Here is a 19,540-nt window from a genome sequence, read left to right as displayed (position 1 = left end):
TAGGTAACGGGTATTTGTCAGCTAATCATTGGGTTGAAATGACATATTGAAAAGAGAAATGTATTAGGTTAAGTAATCAATATATAACATGTAATTTTTGAAAAATATAATTATATGGTTCTATATGCATGGAAATATTCTAGATGTATAGACAGAAAAAGAATGTAATAAATTCGTGGGTTTAGAAAAACACGTCTTGATCAGTGAGATACTGAAGAAACAAACAAGGAGAATGCTAAAAATTTATTTACTTAAGACCACAACAGTGAATCGAGTCAAGAATGCATTTGGACAGGAATAGAGGGTCCAGCACCAGTAACACCAGACATGATTCCCAGTTTCTTTGGTTATGGCCTCTCTCATACTAGTGACACTACAATGAATAGATAAGCATTGGCAAATGAAATAAACAGTAATTAAGGGTGCAGCCAATGTGATCTTGAAGGCTGCATCTAGAAAAAGGGGTGGGTAAATGTTAAGAGATCTAAGTAGAAAGCAAAATATGAAATCATATGGAAAGCCTTGGGTGATAAATGAAAGGATGTGCTGAACTTACACACTCTTAGAACATGCTGGAAATAGTTCCTGTGGGATTAGAATAAACTTAAGTGTTCGTAAATCCACGTTGCCTCACCTGGAATTGAGGTATGCAAGGAAAGCCTGAATCAGGTGACTACTGAATCTGCCTTCTTGGTAGGTTTGGTTGCTAAGAATTGGGCAGCTTGCTTTAATGCTCTCCCTGTCTCTTGCTAGTCTGCCCAAAGGAGGTACAGATTTAACGATTTTTATATGTAAGTATGTAAAAATGTATCTCTATTGTTTTTCCTTTGCTTTTCTTCAAAACTTGTTTGTTTCCATCCTAAGAATTGGCAATGCTTGAACATGATTTATTCTCCCTTATGTTAAAACAAAATAAAAACCCCTCTATGTATCTATTACAACTTAGATCAGCTATTTCAAGGAGATGGTAACAGACCAGAACAATAATTCTGTCTGTTCTAAAACTGAAAAGTATTGATAGTAGGAATCGAGACCTTGCATTAATAAAAAAACTTTCAATTACGCAAGTATTGCTGATAGCTGGTATAACATTTATTCCACATTTATTATGATTAGGTTAAATCAAGGGCTTAATTCATCTTTTCTTACCTATCTCCCTGTGTTCATCACTTACTTTACACATTGGCTATTTCTAAGTATTAGAGGTGGAATAGTTATACCAAGTCTGACTGCATACTAAGGATACACACACCTAAGGATACTACAGAAAAATTTGGGGAAGGGGGATAAGGGAGTCACATACTTCTGGGCTTGAGGGGTTTTTAATGCTTTCCTGTTTGTCTTTAACTTGAAATCATCATTTTTTTCATTAAAAAGATTAAATTTTAGCTCCATCAAGATTCATTCTCTTTCCTCCATCAAATACCAGGAATTTGCAGAATCCAGGTTTTTTCTCCAACCTCCTCCATAGAGACCTTCCCTAAGAAATCATTTCCATCCTGAACTCCCATAGCACTCACCACACATATCGCTCATGAATACAGCTCTTCATCATGTCCCATCTTTTATGGCTACTCAGTTATTCCACACATCCCTGTCCTCTTCGACAACTAGGCCATAGAGCACTTGAGGGCAAGAGCTAGGTGTAATGGCTGCAACCTAAAGCACCCAGCTCTGTGCCGGCACAGACTGGAAACTTAACACACTCACGGGGAGTTAACTCAGTCCTCTCCTATACGCTGTGTATGCTAGGACTACAATTTGTTACTGAATTCGAACTTTACTTATATCCATGAAGTACATCACTTTTCTTCTAATGTCCTATCTTACTAAATGGAATTTTCTTAACATGAAAATTCTCAAAGCAGCTAAGTTTTAATCAGTCAGGCTGAAGGCTCTGTTCCCAAAATGAGTGCATCTTTCCTTTTTCTGAGTCAGAAGTATAAAACTACTATACTTCCATTTATCCCTTCACGTGACGATGCCGCAAGTTGCATAATTAAGTGAGCCACCCTGATTACAAGTGCCTAGAGAACCCATCTTAAAACAGGTAAAGTGAGGGACTTCCCTGGTGGCACAGTGGTTAGGACTCCACGCTCCCAAAGCAGGGAGCCTGGGTTTGATCCCTGGTAGGGGAACTAGATCCCACATGCATGCCACAACTAAGAGATTGCATGCCACAACTAAGGAGGCTGCCTGCAGCAACAAAGACCTGCTGCAACCAAATAAATAAATAAATATTTTTTAAAAAAACAGGTAAAGAAAGATAATAATAATATCTAAAAGTTACAAAGTGTTTAGTGTGAATTATGCACAGTTCTGAGCACTGTAACATACACTGGCTCACACAGTATTTAATAGAGAACAAGAAACAGTAGGGTTTTCTTAGTGCAGTTTCCTCTAGCTCCACTCTGACGTTGTGACTCATGACCCTACATGGCTGTAGAATTCAACCAAAAGTTTGGTACATTCAGTTTGTGCAATTAGTCTGAGTTGATCCCACAAATATCAAGCATCTGTAAGGTTACAAAATGTTTCACTTTTGAATTGGCAGTTTTTATCTAAGGATACAGATTGAGTAAGGCTCCTTCCTACCAAACAAAACAGAAGCTGACATTCACCTTCCCACAGACTGCATGATATCCAGCAACAACGGGGCTGCCAAGTCTGGGCTTAAGTGAATGAATGTGGAGAGGACCACAATGGCCAGCCCAAGGGTTTCCTCATCATACTCTTCAAGAATGGCCCCACAGTCATGGCATCTGCAAAGAAAACAGAGGAATGCTTTCCGTGAAAGCCGACAGTGGTTTCAAGGTGTAAGTACATGCAGCCATTTTTGGTGAGTCTTAGAAAAGTCCCCAAAAGGAGGTCAGCGGCCCCATTCTAACAATAAATAGAAAACTCCAGCACCACCATCACCTTAGACACAGAAATAGCACACACACCAGAGATCAGGAAGGTTCCGTGGATCACTGAAAATGGTCTTTCAACTCATTACTGTCTGGCCTTTACACGAATTAGTGCTCCATTTTACAATGAGCGCCAATTGGACTAATAGTTTGAAGCTTCTGGTTGAAGGATTTTCTGCATGTGAAATTATTTCTGGGGATAGTCACTAACTAGATTTTTTTCCATTTGTTGAAATTAAAAGTGAAAAATGTCTAGACAAAAATGGAAGCCTTCCCAATCTTTCAGATTTAAAAACATCCTATTAATAAAGACGTAGACATAGAGAATGTACTTGAGGACACGGGGGCAGGGAGGGGGAAGCTGGGGAAAAGTGACAGTAGCATCGACATATATACACTACCGAATGTAAAACAGATAGCTAGTGGGAAGCAGCAGCATAGCACAGGGAGATCGGCTCGGTGCTTTGCGATGACCTAGAGGGGTGGGATAGGGAAGGTGGGAGGGAGGCTCAAGAGGGAGGGGATACGGGGACATGTGTGTGTACATGGCTGATTCACTTTGGTGTACAGCAGAAACTAACACAGCATTATGAAGCAATTATACTCCATAAAGATCTATTGAAAAAAGAAATAAAACAAAAATAAATAAAAATTTAAAAATCCTATTTGTGGGTGAGAGACAGAATAGTCTAGTCAATAGAACCCTGTAGAAAGCCTAGGGAGTCTGGATCAAGTCTCTTCTCTACCCGTCGTCACTCAGATCAGTTTATGAACTCACCACGCCTACTGAGAGTGCAGTCTGTAAAAACACAATGGTCCCTGCTCTTAAGGAACTTCCAGCTTATTGCTCTTTGTAGTATCTAATGTGAGTTCAACTGACGTCATCTCAACCAAAGCGGAGCTCTTTTTCTCAGTGGCCGCTGAACAGATTTATACGGTGAAGGGAAAAGCAAGGGAGGCAGCGCTAAAATAGCTACTGTGACCTTTCCATCTGAAAACTTCCTGATATACATATATATCACTCCTTACAAACTTCCTGATATACATACATATCACTCCTTACAAACTGACTTTTTAAAAAAATATAGGATTCACACTTGTAACTAAAAACGAAGATAAATGGAGTACACACAAAGGCAACCGGGAAGACAACTAGGAAATATTGAGACTTGGAGGAGGACACAAAATGAGAAAATTATACCAGAGAAAGAGCTAAGAAGAGTTGCTAACAAGTTGCTAACAAGCAACTAGGTGCTCCCCATGTGGACATGGTAAGGAGCTGTTCAAGATAGGCCTTTCACTTCTTCAGTAATGACGGCCAGCTGTGGCCAGCTGCATGGATCCTCATACCAGCCCCTTCCACCTCACCTTCCTCTCCTTTTATCACAAGCCTACTCAATTTCTCACGTGGGTCACCTTTACCAGGAGTCCTCCCCGGCCCAAGGGATCTCTCCAAATTTGAAATTGTACAAGTCTTATTCTTTATCCTATTCACTGAACAGCATTTATGTGCCAGGAAATGTATAGGGAGCTCAGAGTATAAACTACAGAAGAAAGGGTACTAGTCCCTAAGGAACTCACAATCTATTACAGAACATGTGTGTATAAACACCTAACGATTAAAATACACCGTGATAAGTGGTAGAACAGAGAGATGTATCAAATACTATGGGAACTTGGAGAATGGCATGATGCGTTCTGCCTTGTGAAATCAGGGAAACTTGGCCTCAGGCTGGGTCTTGAGGCATGAATAGGAGTTCACCAGGCAGAGAAAGTACAGAGTGAAGGGCACCTATGAGATCACAGAGGAGAGAACACATCAGGCATGCTCTGGAGAAGGTGAGGGGGCTAGGGAAGGAGTTCCTGGTGAGGAGTGGTTAAGTCCATACCTTCACAACCTAAAGGGCCTTTTACAATCAGCTAAAGCATTTGGACTTTATCCCATAAGAAATCTGGGGGGACTGAAGGCTGACAAACAGAGAGGCAACGTAACCAATCTGAGATTCAGAGAATGAATTCTACCAGCTGGATCATATCTCAAACTTAGTCCCACTCTTAACAATTTGAAGCTTCTGGATGAGAGATTTCATTTGTGTGAAATTATTGCTAGGAATAATCAGTAAGTGGACATTACTTGCATTCATCCAAATTAAAAAAGAAAAATGCCTTGGCATAGACGAAAGCTGCCCATACAATACTGCATTTCTAAAGTAACAAATGCTTACCAACACTTATGGCTACAGCCATTTGAAGAACAAATTATGACTTAAAAGCATAGCATGCCTCCTCTGATATTTTCTCACAACCATGGTGAGCAACTTCTCAAATTCTGTAAACAGTGAAGAAAATAACTGTGAGCTTACTTGTCTGTCATCACCGTCGGCTGCTCGTCTGTGAATTCTTCGGGTGCTGGTACAAACATACTCACAATGCTGGGTGCTGACAGCAGGCTGGATTTCGTGGCACCTGGGTAAGCAGCAAAGAAACAGCTGGTGAATAGATATGTGTGTCCGGGGGCCAGGAAAAGCCCTATTCTCCTCTTATAAATCCTCCAAAGATCACATTCACAGGGATGTAGCAGGGACAGCCCAATTCCACTGTGAAAAACCGTCAAGCGTGAAATGAATTCAAGAAAGACTGATTTGTTTCGGCTCATATCATTTTAAGAGCTAGACTGCTATGGTTCATTTTGCTTCTTGACTCTGAAAAAAAATCAGAAAGAGTTTAGGTGTGCCAACAGGGTACTAAAACAGAGAGGAAAAAAAGTGTGTGTGTGGGATCTATTCAAGGGTATCCTTAAATGAGTTACAACCCTTAATTGCTAGGCATAAATGGAAGCTGCTCATACAATACTACATAAAATCACAAACGCATGCCAACACTAAAATGTTGCTAATTTGGAAAGGGAACCAGATCCTAGATCTCTACACACCTAAGCAAGGGGAGAAGTTTGAGCTAAGAAATATCAGGAAAGTTTTCTACTTTGTAAATTAATATAAGCCCCAAAGCAAAAGACTTCATTTTTCAAACTGAAATCTTTATGAATGAAATATGAAGTGTTTTTGAATGAACCATCTGGTGACTTCAGCCAATCGATATCACAGAGTTTAGTACTTTGGGTTTTGCTGCCTTCAGAGAAATCTGAGGCAGGAATCTAGTGCTCTAGTGATGAGTAGATCTGGAGATCCAGGAGACTGTTCTCCATTCAGAAAACCACCAGCGTTAGACAGATTCTCCAGGAACTATGGAAATAAGGCACTCCAAGAAGAATACCAAAGTGACAACTCAGAATAATACCATGTTCTACAAAGTACTAACTGAGACTCTGAGTTCTTCAAACAGGAAAGAAGCCAGAAAAACCCAATGGTCGTTAAAGAATCTGTTTTTCATTAAGGAACTGCTAACTTTGTGCTGAAAAACAAAACAAAACTGTCTGGTCTTTCCTTAAATAGGAGAAAGATAATGATTCAGAGAATTGGTTTCTAAAGGAATCAACATAAAAATTTTTAGAAACCTCACCAAGTGGGCAAAGTATTTCAATCTGAGGGAGAAAAAAATGGTATCAAAGCCTTTGATGCTTCCATACTATACAGACTCCCTTGTCTGATCAAAGGCTACAAAATCTGTTTATAAGGAGACCTTCAGACCCAAACAGCAAAGGAAATTATCTGAAAATATCTTGATGTCACTTCTGAGGATCCCAAATGGGAATCCAAATTTTGCTACTATATTTATCAGCTACCTCTGAGATAATACTCTTTCCAATTATATCATTAACAAAGATCTCCAGCTGTTTCATAAAGATGATGCTTTGAAAGGAAGCAACATATTTATTACAAGCAAAAGTATAAATTGATTAATAATAGAAAAGGCAAGAACTGGGCCAAGATAAAAGAAGATATGATTGATTATTAAAACAGTAAGGTAAACTGCATGAAGTTGCTTCAAGAAACCAAAACATAGAAAGTTCAACTCCAGTACTCCACATTTCTGGAACATTGACACACCACATCTGCCAGATGCCATAATGCCTGTGCTAAAAGTGGAAACTCAGCCCACAAGATACGTGGTGATATATATATACAGTCTTACTAGAAACATAAGCAACTGATTTTTTAAAAAAACAACAACTCTGAGTCAAGGCTTTCAGAAGATGCTTGCTAATTACTATTGCATACATAGAAATCACAATTCAAGTCAAGAAGAGTGGGAATCCAAGTCATTTGGGTGGTTTCAAGCCAATCCTTACCTAATACAAATGCCGAGGAACAGACTTTTTTTTTTTTTTTTAAAGAAGATGTTGGGGGTAGGAGTTTATTAATTAATTAATTTATTTTTGCTGTGTTGGATCTTCGTTTCTGTGCGAGGGCTTTCTCTAGTTGCAGCAAGTGGGGGCCACTCTTCATCGCGGTGCGCGGGCCTCTCACTATCGCAGCCTCTGTTGTTGCGGAGCACAGGCTCCAGACACGCAGGCTCAGTAGTTGTGGCTCACGGGCCTAGTTGCTCCGCGGCATGTGGGATCCTCCCAGACCAGGGCTCGAACCCGTGTCCCCTGCATTAGCAGGCAGATTCTCAACCACTGCACCACCAGGGAAGCCCAAGGAACAGATATTTTTGACAACAGCATCATGAATTTGTTTTTCCACACAACACAGAATGTACAAGGCAATATTTATGACAGTCATTTATAAAAGCAGATAGGTTAAGTGATGAGACATTGGCCACCTTATGGCAACATTAGCTGAATCAATGGATTTCTAAATACTGCTTATGATAAGGGAGCAAAGAGTAATATACAAGGAGAAGGTGGGCAATGCAAAAAGGAAGCCATTGACCTCAGCCACCTTGTGCTATAGCTGAGTCACAACTAAGTCTGCAGTATGAAGGGCAGTCCCATTATCTCCCATCATCTAGGGCAACACTTCTGGTGCCACCCCTACTGGTTCCCCTACTGAATACCCAAAGTGCACTGTATATGGAATTAGGAACAGAAACAGAACATTCTTAGAAACTTGAATAAAGAGGGGACCTCCTCCAAAGCCCAACTTCATAGCTGGAGAATTTTTTGTTTGTTTGTTTTTTGAGGTACGCGGGTCTCTCACTGCTGTGGCCTCTCCCGTCGCGGAGCACAGGCTCCGGACACGCAGGCTCAGTGGCCATGGCTCACGGGCCTAGCCACTCCGCGGCATGTGGGATCTTCCCAGACCGGGGCATGAACCCGTGTCCCCTGCATCGGCAGGCGGACTCCCAACCACTGCGCCACCAGGGAAGCCCATAGCTGGAGATTTTGACAAAAGCTTCTTAGAGAGTCTTGGAGAAAGTATACAGGTGCTGGTTTGTCTCAAAGCACACATCAGTCCCCTAGTAATATCAATGGACTCTTCAGTTTACCATGAAAGAGACTTTCTTTGTTCCCATTACCTCATGCCACTTTTGCTTCTACTGACCGAGTCACTAGATCACGGACAAGCACCAGAGTTTGTTCAACCACCCTGACTTCTGCTCATAAAAGCTTTTCCTAAGCCCATAAATGAGAAGAGTCTCATCTCATCGGATACAGGAGATAAAACTGCTACTCAATGCCAAATAAATGTTAGCCAAAGCTGGAGATAACTGTCTCCTCATTCCTAAGGAAAATCAGAAGTGATATGGTCCAGGATAATAGGTTTGCTTGATTTATGGGACTAGCTAAGAGATGTGGTCATAATTCATTTTTGCTTTTTGGTTGTCACAAGTAATAGGTTAACCTGCCTTCTAAATTAAAAAAAAAAAAAGAACAAAAGTAATGATTAACTAGACATAAGATGAATTTAAAAAATACATATTCTGATTATCTTAGCATAGATTTATTCTCAGCTTGCTCCTATGATCATCATAAAGTCAAGTGTATATTTTGTTCAGTTCCGGATAGCTGAAAAGAAGCTATTCATCTATGATCTCAATAATCTAGAAGAAACATAGATAAGCTGGGCCATGTTCAGAGAAGGAGATACAGGATGATATGGAAAACTGATACATATTAGGAGGAATACCAAATGACCAGGGATGTGTGGTTTAGAAAAGCCTGAGGAAACAAGCAACTGGTGGCTTTCTTCAAATATCTAAAAATTACGTGAGAGAGTCTAGACTTGCTTTGTGTGGCCCCAAAGGTTAAAAATTCACTATAAGGAAGAAATTTTTGTCAGTCATGTTCAAAGATGAGATGTCGTACATTCCCAGGTCCTGGAAGCGTTTGAGCAAAGGTTGGATCCACTTCATGGAGCTGCTGAAGAAGAGATTTCAGCACCTGCTGGGTGACTAGATGATTGACATATATGGTTTCTTTCACCCTTTCGGTCTGAGATTCTGCGACTCAGCTCACCTCTCATTCTCAGTGGCTGTCCCTCCAGGTCAGGGTTTAGGCACATTGGCACATTACACTGGCGTTTCCCAGGCTGTATCTGTTCTGTGGATAAATAGAACATTTCAGTCTTCATTGTGGTCAATTGCGCACAATTCACAATACAAAGAATTTAACCAATAATCTCTTGGGGCCATATTGTGGTGATTGTTACTGTTGATTATTAACATTTACAGGAAACATCCTAGATTTTAGGGTAGGGTTGCTTGGGGTTTCACTACAAACCTGCCATTCAGGTGTATGAGATGCAGCTGAAAGCAGGAGAGTATCTAAAACCATCCCTAAAAGTCCAGATTCTCTAATCCCTCCCCCACAAAAGCTCAAATCGCAAATCTCTTGATATGAAATGAAAGAAATGAAAGGCTAATGTCACAGCCATGAAAGACATGTTTTATGCAAATCAATAAATACGTAAGTGATCATTTGTGGCAATGACCAGATCGATCGTACAGAAAACATGTGGAACTGGTAGCAAGGAAATGACAGGCATTTGACTGAGGGCTGCAGAACAGGAATAAGGGGACAGGGGCACATGGAGGAGTAGTGCTTCAGGAACATTTTTTTCATGTGAAAGATGAGGCAAAGAAGCAAGCCATCAGATACGCATGGGTGGAGAAGAGGCAGGTATCCTCTGAGCGAGCAGGCACATGCTGAGGTGAGTCGATCATGACCCATGCTTTAGGCTGCCTTTCTCAGTGTGTCTGCATGACCACATCTGTTCTTTTGGAGACTAGCAAGTCACTGAATCAACGTATGTGGTATAAAGTGACATGCCACGTAACAAAAAACTCCACACTCGTCAACTCTCTCTGGTCTTGGATTTGGGGAGAATTTTTATGACACTGATAAAAAAAAAGAATATTGAGATGAAGCTCTAGGAGGACTTGGTGACTAGCAAACCAACTTGGAGGATGGAAAACAAGCCCAGGAAAACTCAGACGAAAGAAATTCAGACAGCATGTGAATGGTTAAGTATTAGATGATAAACCAGACTGACATGAACAAGGCTGAGGTTTAGTTGAAAAGTGAAAAATTCAGTTAAATGGGTTATTTGGCATCATGTAGGTTTTTTTTTAGATTAAAATTTGGATTAGAAATTGAGATCTATTTGCCTTTTTATCACTCTACAGCGTCAATCAAACTAAGCTGTAATTGTAGTCAGAATCTAAAATGGAGAGCTTAGGCTGAGCTTGCTACAGAGAACAGCAGCATGGTAAAATAATCTTCAGGTCAACCTAACGAAAGATGGGCATTTAATCAACGGAGAATGAACCTAACAGCAGCTTCCATTCTCAGTTTTACATAGCACGAGCTCAGTAAAGAGAGGAACAAAGTCCTCTTTGGTGTGAACAGAAAAGCTTCACCCAAACCCAGTAAACTCTCAAGGCTGGTTATTCAATGTCTTTCTCCTTGTCTCCCTTGCCCATTGGCTTTTGGCCATTTCATTATTCACTACCACTTATCACTAAAAAGAAGACAAAACACTAAACCTTTAAAATGTTAAGAACCTTAATAAAGGCCAGGAGAGTTGAAATTATCTGTTAAATATAGGATTGGGTATGGTGTGTAGGATTTAGTTATCTAGACTAGCTCTCTTTTTTTTCTTGAAGAACAGTGGGGAAAATAAGACGAAATATGTGTAAATATTATGGTTGTGAAAAATTAACAGTATCTCAATATTTTGGTTTTGTGGACACTGTAATTCCTGGTCATAAAGAAAGCTATTAAAATAATTTCATATAACTGTAGCCAGAAAGTATACTAACCACGATACAAAAATAGTCCTATCCAAGTGTTGGTCCCCAGAGCATATCACAGTAGTAAACCCTGACATTTTCAAAGTGCATGCGTCTTGCAAAAAGCTTTCACATATATAATCTTGTAATCAAATGACCCATTTAATTAAAAAAGAAAAAAAGAAAAGGCAGGCACTCAAAAGAGCAGAATTGCAGCAGTACTACTGGCTTGAGAAAGTAGTACATGTGCAGAACGTGGTAACAAAGTTTAGAAAATGCAGAGTGATCATGTTTAAAATAGACATGTCATGGCGGTCAATTCTTACTTTAAAATTGAGGTTAGAGGCAGTTCCATCGTATGAGCATGAGGGTGTGCGGCTGCAACCTGGTGACCCTGCTGACTAAAACACAGAGCTCATATTCCCAAACCTACCGGCAGATCATGACGTCACTAAGCTGACATTTGTTATTACTGTTATTATTACTATCAATAGTCCCTTATTTTTGATAATTCAGAGTTTATAAAACAGAGAATATTGATAATCTGGTGTTTTGTTTTGTTTTCTAATTTGCATCATGAAATCATAGTTCCATTCCCTCCTTTATGCATTTATATCATTTAACCCCCAAAGAGATAGCCTAACATCTGGTATCTGGGTCTTAGAGGAAAACAAACAAACAAACAAAAAAAAAAGAGTTGGACCAGCCGAGATGGAAGAACCGGTGGCTCTAGAATACTTGGAAAGTTTAAATAGACTTATTAATTACCTTAGGTTAAAAAAATTGTTTGAACCACAGAATATGAGAAAAAATCTATTCCTTCACAAGGAAGCAGAGGGGACACAGAGAAAGTGGCATTCGCTAATCTGAGAGGTAAAACAAGAAGAAAAAGCTTGACCCACCAGTGTCCCAGTTGCTGATGTTATGGGGGGCGCTAGACTGATGTTCCAGCTGTCGCTTCATTAACTGGCTCATTGTCAGAGCTCCCAGGGATCCCCTTTTCATCTGCCTATACTGAGCTATATGGAGGAAATTAGGAGATAATTACTAGGGGGAATAAATATGCACAGCACACAAAGGCTCTACACATCCACACAGAATCTTAATTGAACCTTCATTGGCTATTCATCATTGTTTAGTGAGTTGTATGCTCCTGTTCAGATGAAAAACTAAGGCACTATGCTATTTCTGGTGCCTGTCTTCACTCGATAAAGAAAGAAACAGTGCCTATGAGCACTTATCTGTAGCCTGTAAATATTTACCCCAGTTACAACAATATGATATTTTCATTTACTTTTTAATTTATATACTCTGCCTTGTTCCCAAAAGGATTCAAGACAGATACTACTACTTTGAATTTATAGCTTAACTTTCTTTAATGGAGCTGTGCATACATGCATAGTTTCAGTTTCCATTATATCCCTCTGAGGCCCCCGTGCATGTGTGTGTGTTTGTGTATGTACATGCATATTTTGGAGTAGGATGACACATATCAACCCCAATTTTTAGGGAGAAATTGAAGCAAATGAAATTATGTTCCTTGGAACCGACCAGCAAATGAGGTGGTCGTAAAACCAAAACATGTTGACTCCAAAGTCAATGCTGTTTTCAATCTCTGCATGAGCCTCTGCCTACTGTTGGAAAAATGTGAATTGAATAACATTCCACAAGTATATTCTAGTACACATCTTTGTTTTAAAAAGAAATAGTGGTAACATTTTTATCTCGCAATTAGGCATTGACAAATATCCCATGATTGATAAGTCACGTACATAAGCATCTCCAAACCGGAAAAACAGTGAAAAGCACTTCTGACAACAGACTGCTGAGTGAGAAAGCAACCTGTCTCCTACCCTCCTATCCCTCCTCAAGTGGTCCCACCAATCCCTGCCACCAGCCCAGTGAGAAAGGAAGAGCATCGCTAAGAGGCCTTTTATACACGATCCCAAACAACTGGATATTTGAGAACTTGTGGTTATTCACTCTCTTATAAGGACAATTTTAGAAACTGAAGCTCTGAAATACATAGTCTAGAAGGGGATGGTAGAAACCGAGATGTCTTTATGGCCCTAGAAAGCCTTCCTTACGTGTTATACACAGGTTTCACAATCATGGTACCAGGGCAGCAACTTGGTGTGATGTGAAATCAATTATGACATTATTTTTAATGTAATTAGCATGCTGTTTGATTCATGGTGGTCATGGCATGTTTAGCTACAAAATAATCAGCTGATAAACTGAGCAAAAAAGAGGGGTGTGATGAGAATTCTTGTGTCTTGGAGTCCATGTTAACTGAATTCATGGAAATGACTATGCAAACTAATGAAAAATCTGATTCTTGTGGTTGATTGGTAAATTTTGCAATTTCATGGTTCACTTGAAAGTGCAGCTCCAGGTAAAATCCAAAGGCAGAAATCTTTTAGAAAATTTAACAAATTTCAAGTAAAATTCAAAAGCAGAAATCTTTTGGAAGATCGACAAATTTAAAAATTAGCCCCAACTATCAGACAAAATCAAAGAAGGGTTAGAAACCTCTAGTGATTGATTAATTTCTCCAGTCCTCAGTATTTTTTTAAAGACAGAAGAATTCCCTGAGAGTAAAGTCCCTTAATGTTTAGCTCAGTGTGTAAAGCACCTGGCATTATGTCTCTAAGAACACACCACCAAGAGCTATCCAATACATGCTTTAAATGGAGAGAAGGAGGAAGGTGGAAATTTAATGATGCACTATGCTGAATCCAAAAGGGCTAGATTCAATCATGACTTCAGGATCATGATTCATTGATACACTTATTTTATGATACATGTAACTAGCACTGAAGCCAAACTGACTTAAGTCATCCTATCCCAAATTATATCCAACTTGGAATTCTAACTATAATTCACTTTTTTCAGATGACTCATGCAAATTAGGAGGAGAAGATACACTTTCATGATTTTAGTATATGGACTTAAAAATGGGCATTTTTTCATGTTATAAAACAGATTTTTTGTGATAAAAGAAGAACAATTAGATTCAGAACGAGGCGTTCTTCTTTGCTGCCAAAAGGGCAAATAACTGTTACTTGAAAATGCTTTCTTAGAATTTCTGTAATCTCTATTATAACTGAATTTGAATTATTCTAAGGCAGTGTGGTATACTAAAAAACACCATGGGCTTGAAAAATCAAACAGACCTAGCATCAATTCCTGTCTCTATCACTTAATAGCCGTATGACTTTAGGCAAGTCACTTAGCCTCTCTGAACCTGTTTCTTAGTCTATTAAAACTGGGTCAATAATATCTGCCATGCAGTGCTGACACGAGGATTTAATAAGGTAGCAATGTGTTAAGAGAGCAACCACTTAGCACAGTGCCTGGAACATGGTGTCAAATAATTGGCAGCAATTATGACTATTATGTCTGTAAATGCCTGGAGAACAAGGGGTGTCTTATTTATTCACCTGTGATCACCAGTACCAAGCACAGTGCCTGGCACTCAGCAGACACTTAATAAATACTTACTGAATGAATGAAAGCATGAATAAATGAATGATGAAGATGACGATGTTGTTCCATACTACCAGTCCAGCATTTAAGTTAAGATCTTTATCTGGTTTTCAGGATCATCTTTACTTCAAAATACTGTCAAAGGAAAATGCACTAGCCCTTGAGGCAGTGGCCACATGGAACACAAAATACACCAGCACAGATGACAAGGGTTTGCAGAAGTTGCACCACTGTTTGTATCTCTGATTCCTACTGAGAATTTCCCATGCTAAAGTCTTTTAATTGACTCCACTGAGCCAGGTGGACACCCTTATTTTCACCTCAATGGAACTCAAGCTCCTCATGGGCAAAATATAGGACCCAACAAACAAGGTAGTTTCAAAATACTGAATAGTTGCCTCCAGTAGATCCAGTAATACTTCATGCCATTTTAATTTTCCGATCCAAAAGCGCTATATTCAATAATAACTTTGGGATCATGATATATCTGATACATTTATTTGATGATAACTTAGATAAAAATTTTGTCAATGATGGAGGTGATTCAAATTAAACAAAGGTGTTTCATGTAAAATTCTGTCACAGACAATGTTTTTCACTTGTCCCAAAACCAGTTCCATGTTTTATGTTTAGGCTAGTCATACATAATACTTATTTTATTGAATTATCCAGTGATTATACCTTAACAAATTAGGATTCTTGACCTATCAGTAGCTGTACTGATTTATCAAACACTTGAGATGCTGACAAAAGTGGGCCTATGTCTCAGGGTCTCTGAGAACATACAACATAGTGTTACCTAGGAAGCTAACACAACGTTAAAAAAAAGAAGAAAAAAACAATACCAAGAGTGTGAAAATTGAAAACTATGCAGCAGATAATGTTCCAAATCAATGTACAGGTGAAATGATCACCAAAGGAAATCTTACTTGATATTGAAGAATGGCTACTTGTTTCTGGCACACCTGCTTCTAATGTAGGGGCAGATGAGGATTCTCGTGGCATTTCCAAAGTTGAAAGTCCTTTAGTAGCAGGATCTACAAACAGAAATATTATTTAAAACTCAGGACATTGATTAAAAGCAAGTTCAAGAACCTTTTTCATATATTTTCCCCTCTTGCCCAATTCTCCCATTCAAATCATTATATACTTTCTGGCCCTACTAACTACTTTAATGGAATCACATACACACTGGTTTCAAAGTTCCGTGGGAGTTGTATCCACGTTATATTCTGCATGTGTTGCTGTGCCTCTCAGAAATTAACGACAGCACAATTACAAAGCTAGAGCTCAGCATGCTCATATCACATATCTTTGCACCTTTCCGGAACTGAATTTCTTTTCATACAAAACCCAAAGACACCTACAGTTGATCCACCTATATCATTCCACCACTCCACCTTTGTCTGGCAATTTCCTACTCATCACTTACATCTCAATTTATATAGACAGTTCCTCCTCCAGAAAAGCATCCAGGACCCCCACCCCCAGATTCAAACAAAAAACTGAATCACATGACCCTCTTACACAATCCCAGAACACCCTGTCCTAACCTGTACCAAAATGAACACGCCATAATGTAACTGTCTGTTTACCGGTCTACAACCTTTGCTAAATCATAAGTAATTTCAGAGCAGGGACTGTATCTAACTTGGAATAATTACTTACCAATTACTCAGGTTTTCGATTTTATTAGTTGAGCAAGAAAGACGTATCATTTGCTTCTGCTGTTGACAAATGCATCTAAGGTAAAATATTTTCTGCATATACTATTGTCTTTTTCATCTATGAATAATGGGAAACAAGCTGTCCCACATTATCCTAGGTAAAGATTATCCTTTAAAGCTTTTTGAAAAGTTTAGTGGTTTATCATGGCAAACCCCTAAAACTTTTTTATAAACTTCCTTGACATCTTAAGCAACACTCACTGTATATTGAGCTCAATGAGCAGCCTGGAATTACCACTATGGGCTTCCATGATTATAACATGTCCACCCTAAACGGCTTCAAGTTCTTAAGCTTCATGACATCTGTCTCCCCCTTTTCAGGTTATCAATTGTTTTTCTTGCCACAGAGCAAGTCACCATACATTCACACATACATAAAATATAAGTATGCAGATGCTATTCTACTATTGGGTGATCATTAAACTTATTAAACTGTCAGAAATAAAAGTAAAATAGATCCTAGGTGAGGGCTGAGGAGAAAAGCTTTTAAGCACTGATTTTGGAACATCTATTTTTGGTTCTCAGAGGTCTTTCTGAATAGATACATTTGCCAGATAAATACTTTCTTCGAAACAAAAGAAGTATAACTGTTACAATGTTTCCCAAACTCTCCAAATACAGCATAAAAATAACTACCCATTAAAAATTCCTTAGTGATTAAGCTATTGCTTTTCTCTTAGGTATTCTCCACAAACCACAAGTTTAAAACATGCATAATTACCTCTCTTACCCTTATCTGCTTCTGGTTTACATTTGCTGCTACTCTGGCATAATAATCTCACCGATAATGTAGAACAAGAAAGCTTAAAGGCAAGAATTCTTTAACAGATTATTGAGACTTTTAGGGTCTCGATACGCTTATTAAAATCCTTGGTAGCTTTAATTGTAAAGAAACGTCATAACTGTAAGATACTTATTAATAATCATTAGTGTACCAAGATTCTTTAAGCCAGGCAATTTTTGCTCAGTCGTAAATCATTTTATGAAGCCTTCCATTTGTATATAGTTTAAGACAACAAGTATTTGAATAGAGCTATACACTTAGCTTAAAATTCTTCTATTCAATTTTTTATACTGATGTGAAGAAAATGTCATGTTATTGATTCATTCATTCATCAAATATTTGCCACCACTCTACTAGGTACTTGGGATACAATCAAAGAACAAACCAGAGAAAATTTCTTGCCTTTGAGAGAACAGTGGGGACAGACAGACAATAATTAACATACATAAAAGTAAATAAATTATTATATATTAGAAGAATAATTCTTTATAGAAGAGAAACAGAGAAGAGAAAGTGATTCTAAGATGCCAGGTAGGGGTGGAAAGGTGGGGTGTGGTCCAGGCCTCATGGAGAACCTGACGTTTGAACAGAGAATTAAAAGAAATGAGAGAGGGAGCCAGGCAGGTATCTGGAGAAGACAGTTTCAGGCTGAGGGACCAGCTGGTGCAAAGGCCCCAAGGTAAGAAAATGTAAGGAGTGTTCAAAAAATGGCAGGAGGCCACTGTGGCTGAATAGAAGAAATGTGGAGAGAACCAAGCAAAATGAAGTCAGAGAACTAATGAGAATCAGGACTACATAAAGCATTTTAGGAATTTAAAGGACTTGACTTTTTACTACGAAAGAAATGGGAGCCAATGGAGGGTTTTAAGCGGAGTAATGGTATAATCTCATGTTTTAAAGGATCACGGTGGCTGCTGAGTTGGGCAGATACGAAGGCAATATGGGTAAAAGGCAGGAGCCCAGTTAGGAGGCTATGGCAGAGATGTTAATGGCTATGTGAGAGATGTTAATGGCTATGTGAGAGATGTTAATGGCTCAGACCAGGGTGGAAGCAGGGCAGATGGTGAGAAGGAGTAGATTCTGAAGGTAGATTAAGGTGGCCAGATAAAAGAGGACACCCAGTTAAAATTTAATTTGGGATAAACAACAGAAAATTTTTTAGTATGAGTATGTCCCATGCAGTTTTTGGCAGATGAGGCCCCAATTCTTCACTCCTCTCCGAATCAATGACCGTTGCCATGTAACGTAAAAGTTCCTCCCACTAAAGAGGCAGAGTGTATCTCCCCTCTTGACTTTGGCTCCAGCCAGGTGATTTGCTTTGGCTCGTGGAATGTTTGCAGGCATAACATGACCAAAGGCTTGCCAAGCTCCTGTGCAACGGGGCTTGCTCTCTTGTGCCTCTTCCATCACCCTAAGAAAAATACTTCCAGGCTTCATGGGTCCCAGGAGGAGGCTGGCCACCCAGTCCAGCCTAGATTAGCTGATCTGCAGATAGCCAACAGCCCTTGAATTGAATAAATGCTTATTGTTATATGTTGCTGATATCTGTATGTTTATTTGTTACACGGCATTATTCCAGCAGTAGGTACCTAACAGAGTTGTCTCAGTATACAGACAGTATGTAAAACTACAAGAGTAGATGACATCACCAACTCACTGAGTGTAGACAAGCCTGAGAAAAGGACCAAGGACAAAGACCCTGGGGCACTCCCTCATTAGGGAGTTAAGGAGGAACCAAAAAAAGAGATTGAGAAGGAGTGACCACTGAATATGCAGAAAACCGAGAGAATGTGTATCCCAGAAGCCAAGTGACGTGGGGGTGATCAACTCTGTGAACTATGGAGTCAGAAGATAATATCTAAGAGCTGACCATTGGATTTAGCAGTGGAGGCCACTGGTGACCTTGACAAGTGAAGTTTGGGTGAACTCTGGAAGCCTCATAGGAATGATGCGTACTTTTTAGAAAGAATAGTATGGGAGAAAATTGGGAATAGTGATAGTACAGATAACTCCTTAAAAAGTTTTGCTAAAACCTAGAGGGTATTATGCTAAGTAAAGTAAGCCAGACAGAGAAAAACAAATACTCTATGATTTCCCCTATATGTGGATTCTTAAAAACAAAACAAGTGAACAAGCAAAAGAGAAACAGATTCATAGATACAGAGAACAAACTGGTGGCTGCCAGAGAGGAGGGGGATGGAGGGATGGACAAAATAGGTGAAGAGGATTAAGAGGCACAAACTTCCAGTTATATAAAATGAGTCATGGGGATGTAACACACAGAATAGGGAATATAGTCAACAATACTGTAGTAGCTTTAAATGGTGATAGATGGTAACTAGACTTATCACGGTGATTATTTTGTAATGCATATAAACATTGAATTGCTATGTTGTACACCTAAAGTTAATATAATATTGTATGTCAATTATACTTCAATAAAAAGGTGGGGGTGTTTTTTGCTAAAAGGGAAGAAGCAAATGGGATAATAATGG

At 39.2% G+C, this 19,540-nt stretch overlaps 1 protein-coding gene across 13 annotated transcripts in view; it reads right to left on the bottom strand.

Annotated features, from left to right (window-relative positions):
- The window catches only part of UNC79 (unc-79 homolog, NALCN channel complex subunit), a 249,666-nt gene that overhangs the window by 52,136 nt on the left and 177,990 nt on the right, over positions 1–19,540 (bottom strand). For 11 of the 13 annotated variants that reach the window (XM_030883497.2, XM_060295215.1, XM_060295222.1 and 8 more), the window contains 5 exons: positions 15,464–15,571; positions 11,948–12,064; positions 9,271–9,354; positions 5,273–5,375; positions 2,622–2,762 (listed from right to left, as the gene is read on the bottom strand). In XM_030883497.2, the coding sequence (XP_030739357.2) occupies positions 2,622–2,762; positions 5,273–5,375; positions 9,271–9,354; positions 11,948–12,064; positions 15,464–15,571 (553 nt within the window). The remainder of the gene's footprint in view (positions 1–2,621; positions 2,763–5,272; positions 5,376–9,270; positions 9,355–11,947; positions 12,065–15,463; positions 15,572–19,540) is intronic. The other 2 variants (XM_060295217.1, XM_060295223.1) reach the window with 1 other exon arrangement.

The sequence above is a fragment of the Globicephala melas genome, chromosome 2 (genome assembly GCF_963455315.2).
Source record: "Globicephala melas chromosome 2, mGloMel1.2, whole genome shotgun sequence".
Lineage (NCBI taxonomy): Eukaryota > Metazoa > Chordata > Mammalia > Artiodactyla > Delphinidae > Globicephala > Globicephala melas.
Note: the sequence above shows the minus strand (reverse complement) of the source record. Positions and strands in the feature narration are given on the sequence as shown.